The sequence below is a fragment of the Danio rerio genome, chromosome 23 (genome assembly GCF_052040795.2).
Source record: "Danio rerio strain M-AB ecotype USA chromosome 23, GRCz13ab, whole genome shotgun sequence".
Lineage (NCBI taxonomy): Eukaryota > Metazoa > Chordata > Actinopteri > Cypriniformes > Danionidae > Danio > Danio rerio.
This window is the reverse complement of record NC_141043.1, coordinates 24,397,170-24,417,095: the sequence shown is the minus strand read 5'-3', so window position 1 is coordinate 24,417,095 and position 19,926 is coordinate 24,397,170. Positions and strand designations below refer to the sequence as shown.

At 34.6% G+C, this 19,926-nt stretch overlaps 1 protein-coding gene across 50 annotated transcripts in view; it reads right to left on the bottom strand.

Annotated features, from left to right (window-relative positions):
• ubr4 (ubiquitin protein ligase E3 component n-recognin 4) overlaps positions 1-19,926 on the bottom strand; it is a 95,962-nt gene that overhangs the window by 37,874 nt on the left and 38,162 nt on the right. For 17 of the 50 annotated variants that reach the window (XM_087306845.1, XM_087306847.1, XM_087306846.1 and 14 more), the window contains 20 exons: positions 17,975-18,045; positions 17,734-17,881; positions 15,535-15,768; positions 14,439-14,609; positions 13,270-13,452; positions 13,023-13,181; positions 12,776-12,928; positions 10,675-10,902; positions 10,372-10,529; positions 10,107-10,278; positions 8,345-8,546; positions 8,089-8,252; positions 7,476-7,692; positions 6,163-6,379; positions 5,404-5,467; positions 4,034-4,168; positions 2,465-2,639; positions 2,252-2,383; positions 260-381; positions 68-179 (listed from right to left, as the gene is read on the bottom strand). In XM_087306845.1, the coding sequence (XP_087162971.1) occupies positions 68-179; positions 260-381; positions 2,252-2,383; positions 2,465-2,639; positions 4,034-4,168; positions 5,404-5,467; positions 6,163-6,379; positions 7,476-7,692; positions 8,089-8,252; positions 8,345-8,546; positions 10,107-10,278; positions 10,372-10,529; positions 10,675-10,902; positions 12,776-12,928; positions 13,023-13,181; positions 13,270-13,452; positions 14,439-14,609; positions 15,535-15,768; positions 17,734-17,881; positions 17,975-18,045 (3,217 nt within the window). Of the gene's footprint in view, positions 1-67; positions 180-259; positions 382-2,251; positions 2,384-2,464; positions 2,640-4,033; positions 4,169-5,403; positions 5,468-5,790; positions 5,824-6,162; positions 6,380-7,475; positions 7,693-8,088; positions 8,253-8,344; positions 8,547-10,106; positions 10,279-10,371; positions 10,530-10,674; positions 10,903-12,775; positions 12,929-13,022; positions 13,182-13,269; positions 13,453-14,438; positions 14,610-15,534; positions 15,769-17,688; positions 17,882-17,974; positions 18,046-19,926 lie in introns of all 50 variants that reach the window. The other 33 variants (XM_087306816.1, XM_087306822.1, XM_087306820.1 and 30 more) reach the window with 3 other exon arrangements.

The following is a 19,926-nucleotide window of genomic DNA, read 5'->3' as shown; positions in this document are numbered from 1 at the left end:
TTAGGTTTGAACCATTAGGAGGTGTAAACACAATTTAGGTCCCAATGCTGAAATGAGAATCTCATACCCATGGGTGTGTTGGAGCGAGGCGGCGATGGTAAGGTCACATGTCTGCGCTTATTTCTGGGTCTAAGTACTCTAATCAGAGCCTGTTTGCAAGCAAAGCTCACAGAGGTGTCCTGTAGATCAGAAAGAAGTTAGATTAAAATGACGATAAACTCAAAGGATGTGCTTCTATTTAATTCAAAGTAATACGTACAGGGCAGAGCAGCATTTGCATGTAGATTTTGGAGGCCACGTTGATGTAATCCAGCTCACAGGTGCAGTAGCCATGAATTATATCAACCAGTGCGTTTACTGTGGCTTCAATGTGAGTTAGACCTAGGAGACCGACAAAAATAACAATAAAAAATAAAAAATAAACAGATAAGCTCCAAAGATGACTAAAATCAGTGTTTCAACTAGGCCTGCCACCATAATCAATATATTGACTTATCACACAGGTCATGGACATGACCTAAATTACTTTTGGTGATGCAATATATATTGCCCATACATAAAAAACAATTCTAGCAACATTTAGAAAATTGTGTGACCTCTCTATCTCTGTTGGAGGTGTCTGTCAGTATGGTTAAACTAAACACTACAGTATTTACTATAAATTACTATAGCATATTTTTATGTGAATGTCTGAAAATTCAAAAATAGATCTGGATATCCCAGCCTCTGTTACTTTTTTACCTTGAACTTTTTTGTAAACTATTATTATTATTTATTTAGGATATGCGTTTCCACATTCTGATTCCAATGCTTAATTGTTGAAATGTTCAAATGAATATAATTAAATGAAATATTGTTAAGAATATGATGTGTTCTTTGGAAGAATGTACTTGCATAGTGATATTACATTGTCATTCTGGCAGTATATAATGAGTGGCATAAAATGGTTTTAAAATGACAGTAATATCGTTTAATCGCAATATATTTTGGTGTAATATATCGTACACCAAATAAATAAATAAAAAATAGACATCGTGACAGGCCTAGTTCCAACTAGCATTATAATAGGCGCAAATAATTTCTGATTCTTAATTATTTGAACCTACGTAAATGTCTCATCTGATTTATGGAGAGAATACAGAACATACAGCTGCTCAGTTTTACTAATATAGGAATTTGGTAGATGAATGCAAAAGGAATTATATTTCCATAACAGTATAGAAGACTAATATTATATATATAACTATAATTTATTGCTCTAAATCTCCCAATATTCAGTCTTTAGATAGACGGCATTAACATGCTTAGTTTTATAATGAAAAAGCTCTGTAATTTTTTTGCAGTAGGCCTCAAAAGCTGATTGATTAAATAAATAAACAAATTATATTTAATTAATATACTTTAGCATACCGATATTGTTGAATAGATTTGAACAAAGTTGTCCTTATTTGATCATTTATGGTTATTCATGTATAAATATTGAAGCAGACTTTATGGGGTGAAGATGTAAACACTTAAAGGCCCTGTGAAGTGCTTTAAAATGTGCATTTTTATTTAATGATTGATATAATCTCAACCAAAACACAAAGAGAAGGTGGGGCAGTTAGCCACTACCCTTTTTTTTTTATAAAACAGCCAATAGTGTTTTGCTTCATCATCATTCTGCCAGTGAGAGTGGTTGAGCTCAAGTGCATTAAAAATGAAGCATCTTAAAGGGTACGGGGAATGTCAGTTACTAGAGAGCATTTGATTAGTCATGATTTGATGAGAAACTGAAGGTATGGCTGATGTGAAAAAAAAAAAAAAAAAAAAAAAACTTTCCATTTAGGCGGCGGAAGTGACTACAAGCCTTACGTCTTAATATCAATTTTATAACTTCTAAACGCAATTTTTTCACTGTTTTGAAGCTCACTAGATTATAAATTAAAAACTAACAGTACTGATCCTAACATCTGAAAAACTATTTTAATTTCATGGGGCCTTCAAGCTTCTCTCAGTGTTTCCTTTCTATAAATCACAGAGATCAACGGTTGTTGTGGTAAAAAATAGTAAAGATTATTAAATAAGAATTAAAATATGTGCATAGTCACTGCAAACGTCACAAATGATGCTGTACATTTTGATAAAAGAGGATGTAAAATTCACAGTAAAAAATAAATATTTACTCTAAAATAGCACCACCCCGACCCCAAAAGTGTAAACATAGGGGAAATACCAAAAATCGAATCAAAATCCCAGTGTGATCACGTACCTGGCAAACAGGCGGGAGCCAAAAAGGCATTCTTGGGTTTGAGGGCATGAAGCTTCCAGAAGTTAGTGACCAGCTGCATGATGAAGCTACAGCTCTCAGTATCTGCTTGTTTCAGTCCATCATCACCCACATCTAGAAAGAGAAAAGTCATTTGTATTTGAAATCACATAAACAGATCAGAAAATAAACAAACAAGCAGTTCGGTAAGTGTACCAGTGTCTGACTGAGGAAGTCTGGACTCAGTAAAGTGCACAAGGTTATTGGGTCTCATAATGGCGATGGAGCGGGCCGTGATTACCAGCCTCTGAAACACATCAGGATCCAGCTCCTTCCCTTCTTTACTGCAGGCGTTCAGACTCTGCACTGCATTGCTCAGCAGAGACTGATCCTGAACACAGATTTTAACAGCAGTTAGGCATTTACACCACATGTAGCCTGGACAAACAGATTACAAGCAGATGAAGACAGACATTCCAATTGATATCTGTTTTTTATTCGCTCTTTTTACACTTTCAACCACTTTACTGATATCTTTGATGAGACAGTCCATGAGAAACCGCATGTATGAGACTTTTTATCTTAGTAATATCACAAAATGTAATATTTTTGCAATCCTCTTCTTATTTTTCACACTCCGCAAACTAAAGGTTGTAGAGATGTGGTTAAGCATATTTCACCTAAGCTGTCAAACTAACATCATCAAGGACTAGGAGTGGAAGCAAAGGTTTAGATTTTGATTAAAGATTACCAAAATGTTGTTGTTGTTTTTTTTCAGAGGATTAACTTGCAAGGATTAATTGGTTACCTTAAGAATACATTACCGAAGTGCGCTAGCAAAATAAACATTGTAAATTTTGACTTCAAGAGAACACTGCACTTTTCATGCAACCACACATCCTATAATGTCTAAGAAACCGGTCAGTAATCAGAAAGGCAAGTTGTTCCAAAGCATTTGAATTGTAGGAAATTAGTGATTTCAGTCTGTATCCGGGTCAGAGGCACCAAGTTGTAGGATATTTCCAACAATTTGGTGCTATGACCCGAATACAGAATGGAATCAAAAGCAGAATTCTTTGAGAAAGTGTTTGCTGTTCTGCAGTCAAACAGCATCTTCAAAGTAGTCTACAAGAGTCTGGAAGAGTCTACAAGAGTCTACTTTGAGCAGAGTCTTGTAGACTTCTATGAAGGTGCTGTTTGACTGCAGAACAACCAACATGTTCTCAATAAAGAATTTAGCTTGAAATAATCTCCTGGTTTTAGTTCTGAAATTTATTACAGAAGGCATGAGTATTATATACTATGTACAATGTAATAATATGCATTTTCGACAAGTTCTGTAAGTGGTCAAAAGTGGACAAGCTCAAAATATTTCAGACACCCTATTGTTTTTTAAAGTGGACCAACTTTGATGAAAATGCATCTTAATATCATAAATGACCTAAAATAGGCTTAAATATAAAGTTCTGAGGTCTGATTTATTAAATTTCTATAGAAACCTTCCTAAAAGTGATTGTATACCAGTATAAATTATAATGTTTAATAATGATTATGGCGCACACAATGACTTAAAGTGGTTCAAGTAAGTCAATATTTAAGAAAAATTTATTTTTATAAAGCTACACAAATTCTCCTGTCAAGTTTATTTTTATAGATTACAACTTTTTTCGTGGGAGGTGAATAAATATTTAATTTATAAATGCGTCGTACACACAAAACAGGGGCAGTAATGAGCGTACACCACATTTATAAATGAGAGCCTAGATCAGCAGAGATTATGTGTACCTTGTGATTGTGGTAGGCTGTGCGGCTGGTATGCAGGCTGGCCAGAAGGCCTTTGGTCTGCTGCTGTACTCCAGCAGGAGTGGGGATGGACAGAAGGAGAGTGGCCAACTCTAGAGCCGCAACTTTATTTTTCTCCTACAAATTTAAGGAAAAGAAAAAAAGTCACCCACAAATTTCACTCATGCAAATAAAATGTTTTTGATCATTTAAAAGTTGAACTAAAAGACTTTGTTTACCTTATAAAAACATTATAGTGGGACTATAAAGTACTATAAAGTGAAATACGTTAAACACACAACCAAATGACTGAAACATCAAATAAAACAGAAAATATACAAATGAAAGCAAATTCAAAAAATTGTAAAACTACATGCAGACAGTGGTGCAAAGTAACAATTTCTATTTATTTAGATTTTAATGCCTTATCAACAGCATTGGCTATATTCATGGCAAAAACATTATACTAATAAATCTACATTATATAATCATATAATTAAATCAGTTTCTAAAAAGAGTCATATACAATCTTTTAGTTTGATTAAAGATAAATATTCTAAAAGTGCTCCAGAAGGCACCTTTTCAAACATTTTCCTTAAAATATTTCCCGAATAAAAACGTTTTCTAACATCATTTAAAAATACACATTTTATTAAAATGTTTTATCGTCAAAATATTCTTACACAGGTCACAAACAGGTTTTTGTTCCCCTTTCAAAAATATGCGTGTGTAAGTCTTGAGTGTCCGATTCTGCATCTTGTATATACAACCTGGTCATGTCTATTTTCAAAACTGTAATTATTTCTTTAATTTACAAATGGATTCACTTCATACAATTTGTTATTCCTACATTCATCCCTTTCTATTTGCCATTTCTCATTAATATACAGATTTAAAACAGGTTTAATATCAGACACATGAATTTTACATTCTGTTATTTCCAATGGTAAGGCTTCCTCAGCTTCTTTATCTTGATGACGTTAATCGAATTACGCGCTATAACATGTAAAACAGGATCATGAAAGGAACATTCAAAAAGCAACTCATGTAAACACTTTAATCATATTATTGGCTTATTCACATTAAGGCAAATAATTCAAACGCTGATGTCCCTGTAAACCTAGTCACTGTCTTTCTCCTCTGCGTCTGTGTTTGTGCTGCCTCAGTGAAAAGCACCACATGCACATACTGAAACTCCCCTTTTCATGCAAACCCTTCCCTCATTCGCTATTCGACACTCCCACTTAAACAAAAATGGACTCACCCACTTTCCTGGCTTTTTTCAAACTAGAAGTTTCAAAACACTCTGCTAAGATAGGGGGTTCATGGCCCTTTAACTTGTAGTGATGCAGTGGTGCTTTTGATTTCCTTACCTTTTCATTAAGGGAGCCCACAGCAAAGCAGCTCTCTAAAGCTTCCAGTGAGCTGACCACCAGCCTAAAGATCACACCACAATTAGATAAAGCAAGCAATGCAAAACATCAAAACACTACAGCAGTCAGCAAAACATTGTCCAACTCTACACCATTCTCAAAGCATCATCAAACCATACCACATAACCAAACATTAGCACCTAATCATTACTAAAGCCTTTAGAATTGTCCAGCTTGATCTACACCAGAACAAGCTCAGTTTGACTGCTGTCTCTGGCATATACACACACACACACACACACACACACACACGCACACTCTCAGACACACACAAACACACACAAGCAAACCACCATGCACACAAGCAGAGAAAGGGCGGTTACTAACCGGTCCAAGGCTGATAAGGACTCAGTTTCACAACTTTTTTATATTGTTTTAGGGAGCAAAGAAAAAGAAAAATGTGTGAGGATCACAGAAACGAAATGCGCCAAAATGATTTGTATGTCAAACACAGGAAATGTAAACATGCGAGCACAAGGTCATTATGATGGCAGCCATGCACTGAAAACACGTCACACGTCACACTCCCCCCTCCTCTCTCCTCTGATCCTCATTATAGTTACATTAACTGACATCAATTACGGCCACTCTTTGAGACAACAATACAGATTAAATCCAGTGACTTAAGTGAAATGAAGATAAAGAGTTTTTTAAATACTAAATCAGATTAAGCACACACGTTTTAGGAGACCGGTATACCTCTCCAAAACAGTGCCGCTGGTTGTGATGGGACTGGTGACATCACTCTCTCCAGTGCCGTTGCCCTGGTTGAGGTTTGGGCTGCACACGTTGTTGACTGCAGCTGATGGGAAATCCTCCGGAGGCTCGTCTGGCCAGCCGAACTGCTCTTTGGTTTTGCCATAAATCTTAATGGAGTCCAGCATGGTGACACCTGCTGGGTCGACTGAGGCACCAACTACAAAATAACAGTTTAAAATAAGCATTATTATTGGTCATCAGTACAAACGCTAAGGGTCTAAATTATTGGAAAATTAGGTGTAATACCCGATTACATTTTTTTACTAAATAAAGTCTAATTAAATGAAATTAGTAAAAAATACATGTGAAATGGATCATATTTACGGAATTAATTAATTAATTAAATACTATATTATAGTTATAGATTTATCTGTAATATGTTTATGTCAATATAGAAATATGATATCTATCTATCTATCTATCTATCTATCTATCTATCTATCTATCTATCTATCTATCTATCTATCTATCTATAAATAATAATATGTTAATAAATATATAATATATAAATATTAAATGTTTAAAACTGTCGCAACTGATTAAATTTATAACAAATTATTTCTGTGTATTTATTTATTTAACACATGTATTTATGTGTTTAAACTCAAATGCGTATGTACTCAAATGCACGCACACACGCACGCGCGCACGCGCACACACGCACACACACACACACACACACACACACACACACACACACACACACACACACACACACACACACACACACACACAAGTGGTTATACATACGCATTTGTTTATAAATTATAATAAAAAATGTTAGAAAACCTATGAAATGCAAAACTGCAATATTTACTGTCCAAATATTATGACAATAACATAGTCAGAGTACAAAAAATGCATAGTAGTTTAAGTTCATAGTAGCTTCCTGTTATAATGTTAGATTTTTATCATTCACTTTATCATCATTTAATTTTAATGATTTTTTTTATTTATCTAACTCAACTTTCAATATCTTAACAATAATAGTTTTTAGGCAGATAAGGTTATAGTTTAAGGTGCCTATGTTAAAGTTTACCTATTTGTTTAACTACCTTGTAATATTACTTAAATATATGCACTTACTATATAGTTAGGGTTAAGACGAGAGTTAGGCCAAGGGTTAGTTGCATGTGATTATGCATCATTAACTGTAATTACTATAGCAAATACATGGGACATGTGTAACGAACAACTGAAATTAAAAGGTAACAAAGATAAAGTGCCATCAAAAATGTCTGTTGAGCTCTTACTGAAAATGGAGAGCTTCTTGTCTGCTTGAAGGGCTTCCTCTCGAGTGAATGGAAAGTCAAACCAGCGGGATCGTGTCAGATTCAACTGCATGGTGCGTCCAAAGATCTCGATGTAGGACGGGGCTCGTTCTATGGCCTGAGTGCCCACCTGCACCCTCATTCCAGTCATTACCATTGAATTATTATTGTTCACCACTTCAACTGTGAATCCTCCAGGCTGAAAACAAAATAATGGATTAAATAAATAAATAAATATAGTGAAAAAAGTAGCTTAAATGCACAAACTGATGATCGTTTGTGCATTTAGAATTAGTGATGCACTGATCAATTTAGGGAGGGTGGTATTATTTATAAGAAAATGGTATCTAAGAAGAACTTATAGATGCTAAGATGTATTGGGTGCTTTGTTTTTCAGCATTAGATCAAATTAAATGTATCTTTTGTTAGTTTAATGTGTATATTGTAAAAATTTACATATTTTTGTAACCAGGCAATACACAAATAGACTGCTGAGAATTCATATTAAAACTGACACAAAGTCAGCAATTGGAATCAGCAATAATAAAAAAAAAATCAAGATTGGTGCATCAGTATGTAGGATCGCGTTTGTTACCTTGGTGTTGGCCACATACATCCCTGTAGAGTTCAGCCTATGTTTGATTTGTTGGCCATTGTAGACCTGCAGAAGGTCATTGCCTCCAAACTCCACCTCTGTCAGCTGCTGGTTGTGCTCGAAAAAGTCCACAGGGAAAGTGACTTGGCTGGATGTGCGGGTAGCTGATGAGGGAACACAAAAATGACACATAAATGTGAGTAAACAGCACTTAACAGCACGTGATGAGTCAGAGTGAATGTGTGGCGTGACTCACTGGCCGTAGCGGTCTTGCGTTTGCGAACAGGTTTCATGATACTGATTACGCTGCTGGGCTGAAGTGAGGGCTGAAGCCAATAGGACGTGTTCTCCACATTGGCCATGTAAATACGAAGGCTGCCATCCTCACACAGCAGAATCATGGTTGTGCGCTGCTGCTCGTTGCTAGCTGTGTGGCGGATCGCAACCATGTCCTGAATCTGAAAAGAGGAGAGATTTGTTTATTTGTCTTTGCTTCACGTAAATAACAATATTTCACAACTAAAACAAACTTTGCCTAATAACCTCGACATTCATTAATTACCAAAATGATTTAAATATGAACTCAGCATAAATACACAAATAAACAAAACAGCAATTTTGACATTTAAAAAGTATATATCTTAAAATACAATAGCGGCCAAAATAAATGTCTTTTCTATCTAAATTTATAACTTATAACATGACATTTCTTTAAATATGCTGATGCTAAGCATGGGACGATAACCGGTTTCAAGGTTTCCTGCAGTTTGTAAATGTCAACTTTTTAAAACTGCTAGAATTTTCTGTTATACCGTGCCTAAAGCATATGTAAGGTTTTTTATGTTTTTTTTGGTACTTCTTTCATTGTTAATGCGCTGTAAAAAAAAAAAAATAATTTTTTGTAAAAAAAAAGATAGCAGAAGTCAATAATTTATTTCAGATATTTAGTCTGACATGTTTACTATTCAAAAATATTTAAAATGTTTCTTAAAATAAAATATATTGTGGTCAATGGAAGAATAAAGTTGTTGTTTATACCAGACATTTAAAAGGAAGGTTTCATCTTCATCAAGATTATTATACCATCAGAAACTTATACCAGCCCATGCCTGGTTGGTGCTTAGATTTTCTAAGCATATTGTGATTTGAGTGTGTAAAATGTTTGTAAAAATGCAAAAAACAATTACTTGGGCAATGCGTAGATTTGCTGCTAATGATGATTTAAAAAACAATGTTTTTCTTTATTTACGAAACATTACGTGAAACTATTCAATAATGCACATTTTTCTGTTATTAAATGACACCAAATGTCATTAACTGTTATTTATTAGAGTAAGCAAAAACATCAGCACAGCTTTAAATTAAATAATAAAAAAAAAACTACTAAAATCAATCATAAAAATAATGTGCTTTTAGCCAGGGTGCGAATTACAGGGGGGGTTGGTTATTGACCCCCCCTAATCCCCCCGAAGAACGTCAAAACATGTATGGGGGGTCCTATTGAATCTGAGAAAATGTTCACTCTGATCTGTATTTTAAATAATAATGTTAATGATTAAATGAATAGATATCAATTTGACCAACCCTATAACGGTTCATACCATTGTGAACGCATAAATCGCTCTAATCAGTACAGTATATGTAAGAAAAGTCTGAAACCAACATATTTAAAGCACCGATGGACACTGTAAGAGTTCACAAGACTTATTTATCATAAAATAAGTGTTTGTTTCTACATAAAACCTAAAAGCATAGTCAAAAGTTGGTATAGTTTGACCGAAAGTAAGCCGAAAATAGCTTATCAGTTCAGAATACACAAAACAGCCTATCCGACAGAACACTCAAAACATTTTATTAATAAATTAGATGTCATTTAAATAAATACATGAATTTGATTCACTGAAGCATAAATTACACATACTAACATTACCGAAAAAGTTGATCCCTAATGTATAATTCACACACTGCTTTTAGCAATGACACATACTTGGGATCACTACGAAAATATAAGAGCTGACCTTTGCTTTAGCAGGCAAGGTTTTGATTTCCTGGATTAGGAACGTGTCTGGCTTTAACATGATGACCAGAGGGATTCCTGTAGTCTGCTGGACACAGCACACCAAACCTGGGTGGTTCATCACTTCTGACCACTGACAGAGTGCAGGAGATGTCTTACTACCTCCATTAGACCTGCACGTGCAACAAAACAAATCACCAGAGTCAAATAAGAACAGCTTTAAATCTAACAATAAGACAGGATGTTTCTTATGAGAGCAATCCTACCCTTTGACATTGATGGTGAAGAGCCTCTGCGTCTCCATGTTACTGCGGCTCACTGTGGCAGCAAATGACTTGCCCTGACTGTAGCTGAAAAAGAGCATCTGCAGGACGTGGGAGTAATAAACAGAGACTCCTCCTCCAGCCACCTGGCCGTTACTGTCCTGTGAGACAAACACACAACAAATTCAACATGCATTCACTCTGTTCATTCTCAAATCCATTTGGTTAACTTGCAGTCTGATATAAAAGAACAAGGTGTTTCTTCTTTTTGCCAACTGAAATGTAAGATTTTTTTTTTTTAAATACCTTCAGGTCTTCGTGGTTGATCTCCAGGACGTTGGTGACGTAGAAAGGGCCGTGCTGAGCACTGCTGGACTCATCCATCACCTGAGTGTACATGTAGCCAGCAGAGGACATGATCACAATGATGTTTTTGCCCTCCTCGTTAAACAGGAATGTGGCATCTCTGATCTTTGAACTTGGTAGCAGAAAGTAGTACATGGGGCTCAGAGCATCCACGGATAAGTCATAAATCTGAAAGAAAAATGAGATTAAAGGAATGTTACTTTTGATGGAATAAATGAGTCCTGACTATTAAAGAAAATCTGTCATTTGTGAAGACTCAAATGCTGATGATACATCCACTAGCATTCAAAGTTTCATAAGTATATACTTTTAATATACATATACAAATAATTTACCACAAACTATGAATGCTACTGAATGTATAATGCTAGATTTTCTTGCATTTGTATTTGCAAAAGGGAAGATGTCTTCAAAAGATTTTTGCTTTCAATTAATTTTATTCTTTTGGAGCAAAAATACATTCAACAAATAAATAAATTAAGGAATAAGTAAAAAAAAAACATGTTTACAAAAAAACTACTTCATTTATAATATTTTTGATCACTAAAAAAGCATATCTGAAAACAGGGATGAGCAAGAACACAATGAAATGCGTTTTAAAATAAAATATCAAATACCTCCATTTGAAAAATCTTCTATCAATAGGTATATTCCATCAATCCCTTCTCTATACCTCATTCACCTCTACTGTACATGAGGATGTATTCATAAAAATGTAACTTGTGTTTCTCTTTGATTTTAGTATAGATTTTGAACAAATTTCATACAGAAAGTCCTGTCTTAAAGATGATCTCTTTAGTCACTGTATAAAACATTTAGTGCAGATAATGAGTTGCAATATAGTACTATATCTGTCTATTGTGAAAATTGCCTCCATCTCTTATTTAAAAGTGTGATATTGGGTTATTTAAAATGATAAAGGTTATTTAAAATAAATTTCACATATTTTGTTAAATAAATATAGTTGTTTATTTTTGGCATTTAAAATATGTATATAAAAAAGTAATATCATGATTTCTGAAATCTACTAAAATGTCCAGTTTTAGTCATAGTCATATACCATAAATCATGTTTTTTGCAGTTGTATTCTTCAATACACAATATCTGTTTTTGCTGCCATAAAACCTGAGTTTTTGACCAGTCTGTAGACTGGAGTATTATTAAATATTTACTCATACTGATGAGCTATGTCAAAGTTTGTAATTAACTATGTTTAAAGAGCACCAGCAGATCAGCTACTGGCATTTAAAACAGCTGATGAAGCTCTGTAGGTATCGCCACTGAAGTAATCCTTGCTGTTTGTCTTATTTACCCGTCTTATTTTGACTTGCTCCTGAACCTACCCCTGCTATTTGTCTGTTATTTTCTTTATATGTGACGAATAATTTCCCTCCATACTCCGAGCATTGATCAACTTCTTCAATATTAATCAATTTTCTAGTCTAACCATGGCAAATAACTGAGAAAACACCACTATTAAAGGCCACGTTTTTATGGCATGTAGACTTCTTACAAAGTATTTTACAGTATTTTAAAAATACAATTATACAAGACACTAAAGTATTTTGATACAAATTATTAACTCATTTTCATAAACACTATCAAATACAAAAGTACAAAATATTATTTTGTATTTAAAATATGTTTTTGAAATACATGTATCATAAATACTGCCCAACCCTGTCTGAAAAAAGTAAAAACTGTTGCATTTGTAGTTACAAATGTAGCAAATGTAGTTGCATTTTGCAACTTTAATTTTAAACCTGTAATAACATATTACAATATTACTGTCTTATCTTTATTTTTCAATAAGTGCAGCCTTGATGAGAATCAGTGTATTTATTTTAATAAATAATTAATAATATTATAACTTTAAAAAATACAAAAAACCAATACTTATTTACATTTTAACAACATATATTTGACAATGTTTTAACAATAATTCTAACAGTATGTTTATACTATTTTAGACAAATTACTAAACAAGTCAGTATTAACACATCAAATAAAAAACATATATATAATCGGTATAAAATTTCACCTTGACGAAATCTGCAGTTATGATGGCTAATTCTGTCTGAGATCCTGGAAGCCATATGGCCTTGATGATGAAGTTCCCAGTGGCGAGCTGTGGATGCAGGACCAAGTGATCAGACACAGAGCCTGTGCTGCTGAATGTCAGAACGTGACAGTCCTGTAGATGAGAATCACAGAGAAATCAGACACAAAACAATCAGTGGCAACAATCCTGTCAATTAATTCTTCAACAGTTCTGTCTACATGGTTACCTTCAGTCCACACACAGCCAGATAATCTTCATTACAGGGGTTTCCTGTGAGACTGAGCACAGTGAAGGGAACCGGGGCAGAGGCCAGTCGAGTCAAAGTCAGCTTCCTCTTACTGGAGTCAGCTTGTTTCAACAGAGCAGACAACTGCAGGACTGTGATCTGCAAATCAAATACAGACAAATGGTATGAAGTTACAATTAAACACAAGCAGCATAGACGCAAACCGGCGTTGAGGTTTTATGACCACCTTGCCCTTCTCATGGCTGACGGCGAGGTGTTGTCTACGTCCGTGAGGAGAGGACAGAACACACATGGCCACTCGACGCAACACATGAGCGCTTATGAGCTGCCGGATGGTCTGTCCTTGATCGCCACTGTAGTTCATCCTGACATTTTCAAAAGCACCCTCTTGTGAGCCCAGTGTAGGAACCTGGAGGATAAAAACAAATTAAGCAATTTTGAACCAATCATGTCCTAATTTACTTAAAGAGATCACATTGTTGTTTTTTGTTGCGGTTAAAAAGAGTGTTTAAAAGACCTAAGGAATGATTACTGTAGAGCAGGGGTGTCAACCTCAATCCCTGGAGGGCCGAAGCCCTGCACACTTTAGTTCCAACCCTGCTCCAACACACTTACCTGTAAGTTTCAAACAAGCCTGAAGGACTCAATTAGTTTAATCAGGTGTGTTTAATTAGAGTTGGAACTAAACTGTGCAGAGCTGCGGCCCTTTTGGAACTGAGTTTAACACCTGTGCTGTAGAGTGATGAATATATAAAGTAGCAAGATGCATTTGTAAATACACTGCCCTTTCCAAAAAGTCACACATTCTAATGTTTTGTTGGACTGCATTTAGCTTTGTTTATGGCATTATTTCAATATGTTTCCGCAACCTCAAAACATGTATTCCCATTTAGAGTAGCATTCATTTTGCAAAGATCCTGTATTGATGATGGGAGAGTCGGGTCGCTGTGCTAAGTCTTCTCCGCCATATCCAAAAGATTCTCAATAGGGTTAAGTTCTGGACTCTGTGGGGGCCAATAAACGTGTAAAAATGATGTTTTATGCTACCTGACCTGCTCTTTCACAATTTGAGTCTGATTAATCCTGGAGTTGTCATTTTGAAATATTTGTGTGACATCAGGGAAAATCCATTAATGGAATAACCTGGTCATTCAGTAAAACTCACTCGCTCAAGATTTTTTTCAGACCACATTTCATCCTCAAAGATAATGTCTCCTCACTACACTTCCAGTTTTTAATAATGTGTAGGATAGCGCTTGCTTTTTTGATGTTTCAGCTATCTCCTTAGATGTTTTCTTTGCATGATGAATGCCAATAATTTGACCCTTCTTAAAAAGAATCGGCAACTCTGTATAGGTCAGGATTAAATAACTTGTGAACGCATTTGGTTCATACCATGAGCTGGTCGGTCATCTCCACAGTCTTGTCCTGAGTGTGTAATTCGTTGAGAGCGTGTTGAGCACGGCTGCTGCTGCCCACCGCTGATGCCTGCTGAAAGTTAGTCTGAATGGCATCCATTAGAAAAATCAGCAACTCTAGCACAAGTGCTGCTGTGGAGGAGCTCGCCTGCAAAAATAAATGACAGCGGTGAGACACTTGCATACTTTTTTTAATCATCTTTCCTGTATTAGAGTAAGGTGATAAACAGTTCAAAAATAAAACTGATCTTCAAATCTACATTTTTCACTCAGCATGTAAATTGGATTAACCTATTTTTAGTTTTTTTTCCCAAATGTGCTCGTGTAGCATAACAGGCATGAGTCCAATTGGGATTTGGACTCATCCAAACTGAGTAAACTGTTTGCAGTAAGAGAGGGGAAAATATGCCGTAATCTAAAGCGCTTTCATGACCTAAAAGCGCATAAAATTGTGTTCTTGCACATTTTCTTCTTGAATTGCAATAGACAAGACAAATGCTGCATCAAGGAAATAATATATGAACCATTTTAATTTTTAAATTTAGAGTCTACTTTAGATTAAAAACTGTTCATGCTTTTTGTATGTTGCATCTTTGTTTGCATAATGATTAACACGCAGCGGTTGACTTTATTTTTAAAATATTGATATTAATATTTTTAAAAATATTTTAATTATAAATATTAAAAGAGATTTATTTTGTGTAATATATTTTAGGGTTTGTTTTAAAATGTTTTAAAAGTTTTTTTTTTTTTATATTTCAACTCCACAAAGAAACATGCAGCAATAGCCAAATAAAAGGACTCATTTTGTTGTGAAATTAAAATGGTGAATCAAACTGGATTGTGAGTTAAGTGAATCACTGCATCCATATTCAGCATGACAACTGAACATCCCGTTTGGATGGGACTATTTTTTTTTTTAAGATTGGTAAACATGGTTTTCTTTGTAATGCCTGATGGTCTAATGGTCTGCATGTAAATGGGTTTTTCCAATAAGCTGATTTCTTTGACTTCTGATCATATCAGTGTGCATGTAAACATGCAGAGAACAAAGATCGTAGCACTTTTCATACCACTTGGATGAGCAGGTCTTCTCTGCAGCCCTCGATGTTTTTACACACACTACTCTTCTTGGGCTTGTCATCGTCGCTGTTTTTGCCGTCACAGATAGTAACTTTGCCCTTGTCCGCCGGTGAGGAGCTCTGATGGCGGATGGCGCTCTCTGGCATGCGCAGCTCGCTCTGAAAGGCTGAGGACTCCTTCATGGTGGAGCTCATTCCACTGCTGGGACTTCTTTTCACCAGAGCCTGTGAAACAAGCATACAGATCCAGAATCAGATATGTTGGACGCAATTAACTGATCTAATTATTTGACAAAAGATGTTTATGCCAGGGGTGGAGTGACCATGAAAGGGAAGAAGAAATCAAATTTGATGGTTACATGCTTTGTGTTTTCATTAAGGAGACATGCATGAGTGGAAATGACTTAAATGTTGAAATGTTCATATGAAACAGCTGTTAAAGGGATGGTTCACACAATAGTTTTAAATGCCATCATCATTTACACACACTCCCCTTATTCCAAACCAGTTTAGAGTTTCTTTATTCTGTTGAATACAAAGGGAGATATACTGAATAATGCTGAATAATGAAAAGACTTCCATAGTATTTGTTTTGTTCCTAATATGAATGTCAGCTGTTGTTTTTTCCCAAGATTCCTCAGAATAGATTGTTTTGTGTTTAACAGGAGAAAGAAATTCAGAAGAGTGTGTGCGTAAATAGTGAGGAAATTTAGATTGGGTGAACTATTTTTTAAACATCAAAGAATTAACTAAATATTAAGGAATTAAAAAGATTTTTTATGAACAAAATAGCATATAATAAAGTATTAATAGAGTTTTTATTTTTCCAACAACATTATTCCTATTAAATCGTATTAATACTATCTTTATTTAAAATTATTATTTTTATTTATTAAAAATTACAATCAACATAGTTTACCTACTCAATGTTCTGACAACAAAAATATAAATGTATTTTTAGTCTTAAGTTTGATGAATGTGGTTTACTTGTAATGTCAGTTTATAAGCTATATGCACACAGACTTTAAGTTTTCAGCCAGGCAGCCCAAGGGCTTCCGGTGAACTGTCTTTCCATTTTAAAATTGTCATGTTTAAGTATTTAAAAATCTGCAATCTTTACTACCTGTTAGATACACGGTATGAAGTGGTTATCAGACCATACAAGAAGCCTTTAAAATATGGAAATTAATTTTACTCCAGTAATTTCATTGGAATTTCTGCGCTAGCCTGTTGCTACTGACGTCGCTTGTGGTTACAACAGTCTTTCATCTTTTTACGTTTTACGCTTGAACAACTACATGATACTCGAGTCTATTTAACTGAATGTATTGTAATAACATTACAACATCGATGCTGTAAAAACAACCTTGTGAAATTGAAAAAGTTACATTAAGCTCTTACCGGAAATCTATCGTTGGCTTTAAAAGTCTAGCTGTGCATAGAGCCCATTGGTTTGCATGTAAATTTGTTTTTCAATAAACACTATACACTTTATTCAGCATGTACACATAGACATCACCTATACACTATATAACTGCAGGTTAATTGTTTATATTTATTATAATATTCATATTATTATTATAATACATATTTTAATCAAAAAGATAATGCTTTGAAATTAAAGTAAATAATTTATCAATATAAACTGTCAAATATGTCATTTAAAACTGTAATTAGCAGCTTACAAGTTTAAGAACCAATGTACTTCTTAATAATTTTGAAAAATCATAAAGCTGTAAGAAATGCTATTTTTAAACAAAAGGTGTCACATCAACAGTACATTAAAATATATTATTAAATTATTTTAATAGAATGTAAAATTATTTATTCATTAGAACTACTTAATTTTTTTGGTTCACTATGGAGCTTAACAGCTGTAGTTAGTAGAATGGAAAATGTGTTCTAAAAAATAAAAAACATGATGTTTGAAACAATAACAGTAAATATTACATTTATATTTATATATACACCTTTAGACTGGATTCACTGGAAGTAAAATACTACAAAACAAAGAAAAAACTTCCTATATTAACATAAAAAACAAACAAAACTAAAAGATGAAATGTTGCAAACCCTGATGAATTGAGGGAGATCTGAAATGAGCTAATGGCAGTCAATGATAAATGATTTGCAAGCCAAAGTTACCGCAGTTGCTCTTTTCCCATGATGACCTGAAGTATTCGGTCTCACCTGGCAGCTGCCATCCTCCTTGGCACCGCAGTCACAGAAGAAAGAACCGTATTTGGCATAGGAGATCTCATGGTCTTTGTGACAGACCTTGGCACACACTGTGCACACACCTACCCCATCCACCATCTTACAGGTGTGACAGTGATACCTGTGCGGGGAAGAGCAGGCGATTAAAGGCCGACAGCACAGCTTTCCCAACGCTTCTGTTTCATAGCAAACGAAGGCAGAGTGGATCTATTACCAGTGCTGGTTCATGAACTCCTTCTGTGTGATGGTGAAGGTGCATAGCTTATTGCAGAGGGAATCCTCGTCCTAAAACACAAGAAGCTCAAATATCATTGTTGTTATGTGCTAGTGTTTTTTTTATTTTCTCTCCTTTCTTCTGTTCTCGCTCTTGTCTACTTTCGCTTTCTCATATTCCAGATATTGGTCGATTCATCTATAAATCAATCGCTCTCTGACATAACAAATTTAAAAAACGACCATATTACATAAAGGAGCACGCCAGACTACTCTTTGTTGCATTTTTTTATGACTTAGTTAAGAAAACCCTGTCTAACAGTGTGCTATTGTCGTTGCTTGTTCGTCACGCTATTCCATCTAGCTCCCCTTCATATTTAAAAACCACCATGAAACAAAAGTTAAGATTGTCCTTTTTTTTCCCCTCTATCATGACGTACATTCACTGGAAAGTCCTGAAATAAGGAAAAAATGTAAGGCGGTGCATAGTTTCATCCTATAAGAACCAATTGGATTCTTGGAAGAGGGATGTTGCTAACTGTAAAAAGGTGGACGAATGGATGAAGGCAACAAATAAAAGAGACCCTGATAGCCCCTCACAAAAGATATTCTATGTGAAAAGAGGTGAATAAAAGTTGTTTTGAGAGGGGAGGGTTATGAAATTAGATTAAAGATTATATAAGCAAATTAATTATTATAAAATAATGAAGTACGCAAATACATCCAGAAAAACTAACAAAAAGCACTCAGGGGTAAATCAAATATATGGTCGGTGCTCTTTGGGTAAGGAATTCATCAAAACAACAACAGTAATCAGTCCAAGGCACTCGAAAAATGAGAAAAAAAATTAAAAGCCTTTATTCACATGGCTAAATCTTAAAAAAAAACACGTCTTACGACGTAATTTTTTTTTTTTAAAGATTTAGCCATGTGAATAAAGGCTTTTTAATTTTTCCACATTTTTCGAGTGCCTTGGATTGAGTACTGTTGTTACACAAATACAGCATTTATAACAAGCACTACTATATATTTGTATAAAAATTATAGCACATTTTGATTTAATTCTGACTTTAAGATAGGGCTGGGTGATAAAATCGATATAAATATTTATTGACCGAACACCATAGTAAAGAACGATAAAAGTTCGGTTTGAAGTCTACAGTTTTATTAAAATGTGGCTGCAGAGTGTACGCCTTGGAAGCAATGCCAATAAGCTTAGGGTGTAAGTTTGTCATTTCCAATGGAGGCGCGCGACTTGCACGGCCATAAACTAGTATCAGAGCTGCAGCAATGGTTTGTCCATTAGTCATCTTCTGAAAAAAATGGTTGATGGTTGCCTAGTTATGAGAGACACCAGGGGAAAGCAAAGGCAAATCGCACAAGGTGAATGAAACCTTGTGCTTCTCACTTCAGGTCAGAATAACAACACATGTGAAAACGAGTGGTGAAAACATCGTGGCTAGCCGCAGTGAAGAGATTGCACATAAAAATTTATGTAAGGATGTCCCTAGAGTGGCGTTTTGGTTTTTTAGCATTGTGGTAATGTAGTAATCTAACTTTACAATCTAAACTTTACAAATAAATACTGCAATTACAATTGCAGTATGTATTTGAATAATGATGGTTAGTTCCTTTACTTTAAACCTCAGATTCAATTATCATATTTTGTGTTGTTTACAGAGTTTGAGGTTTAGTGTACCATAATACACACCTTAAAGTTTGCTTTGATTGTTCAGTGTTTACACTTTACCATTGAACACTTTGTAATATTTTATCAAGTTTAAGAGTCTCTTTAACGCTTATGTTTATTTTATTCAGATGTCAGATCAGATATTTTGTTTAAATATTTTAGTTTTTGAGAATTAAAATTATTTGCCTTAGTAATATTGGTAAATTAAAATAAAGTGATAAATAAACAAAAAAAATCCTAATATTCCTTAACGTATTGTTAAA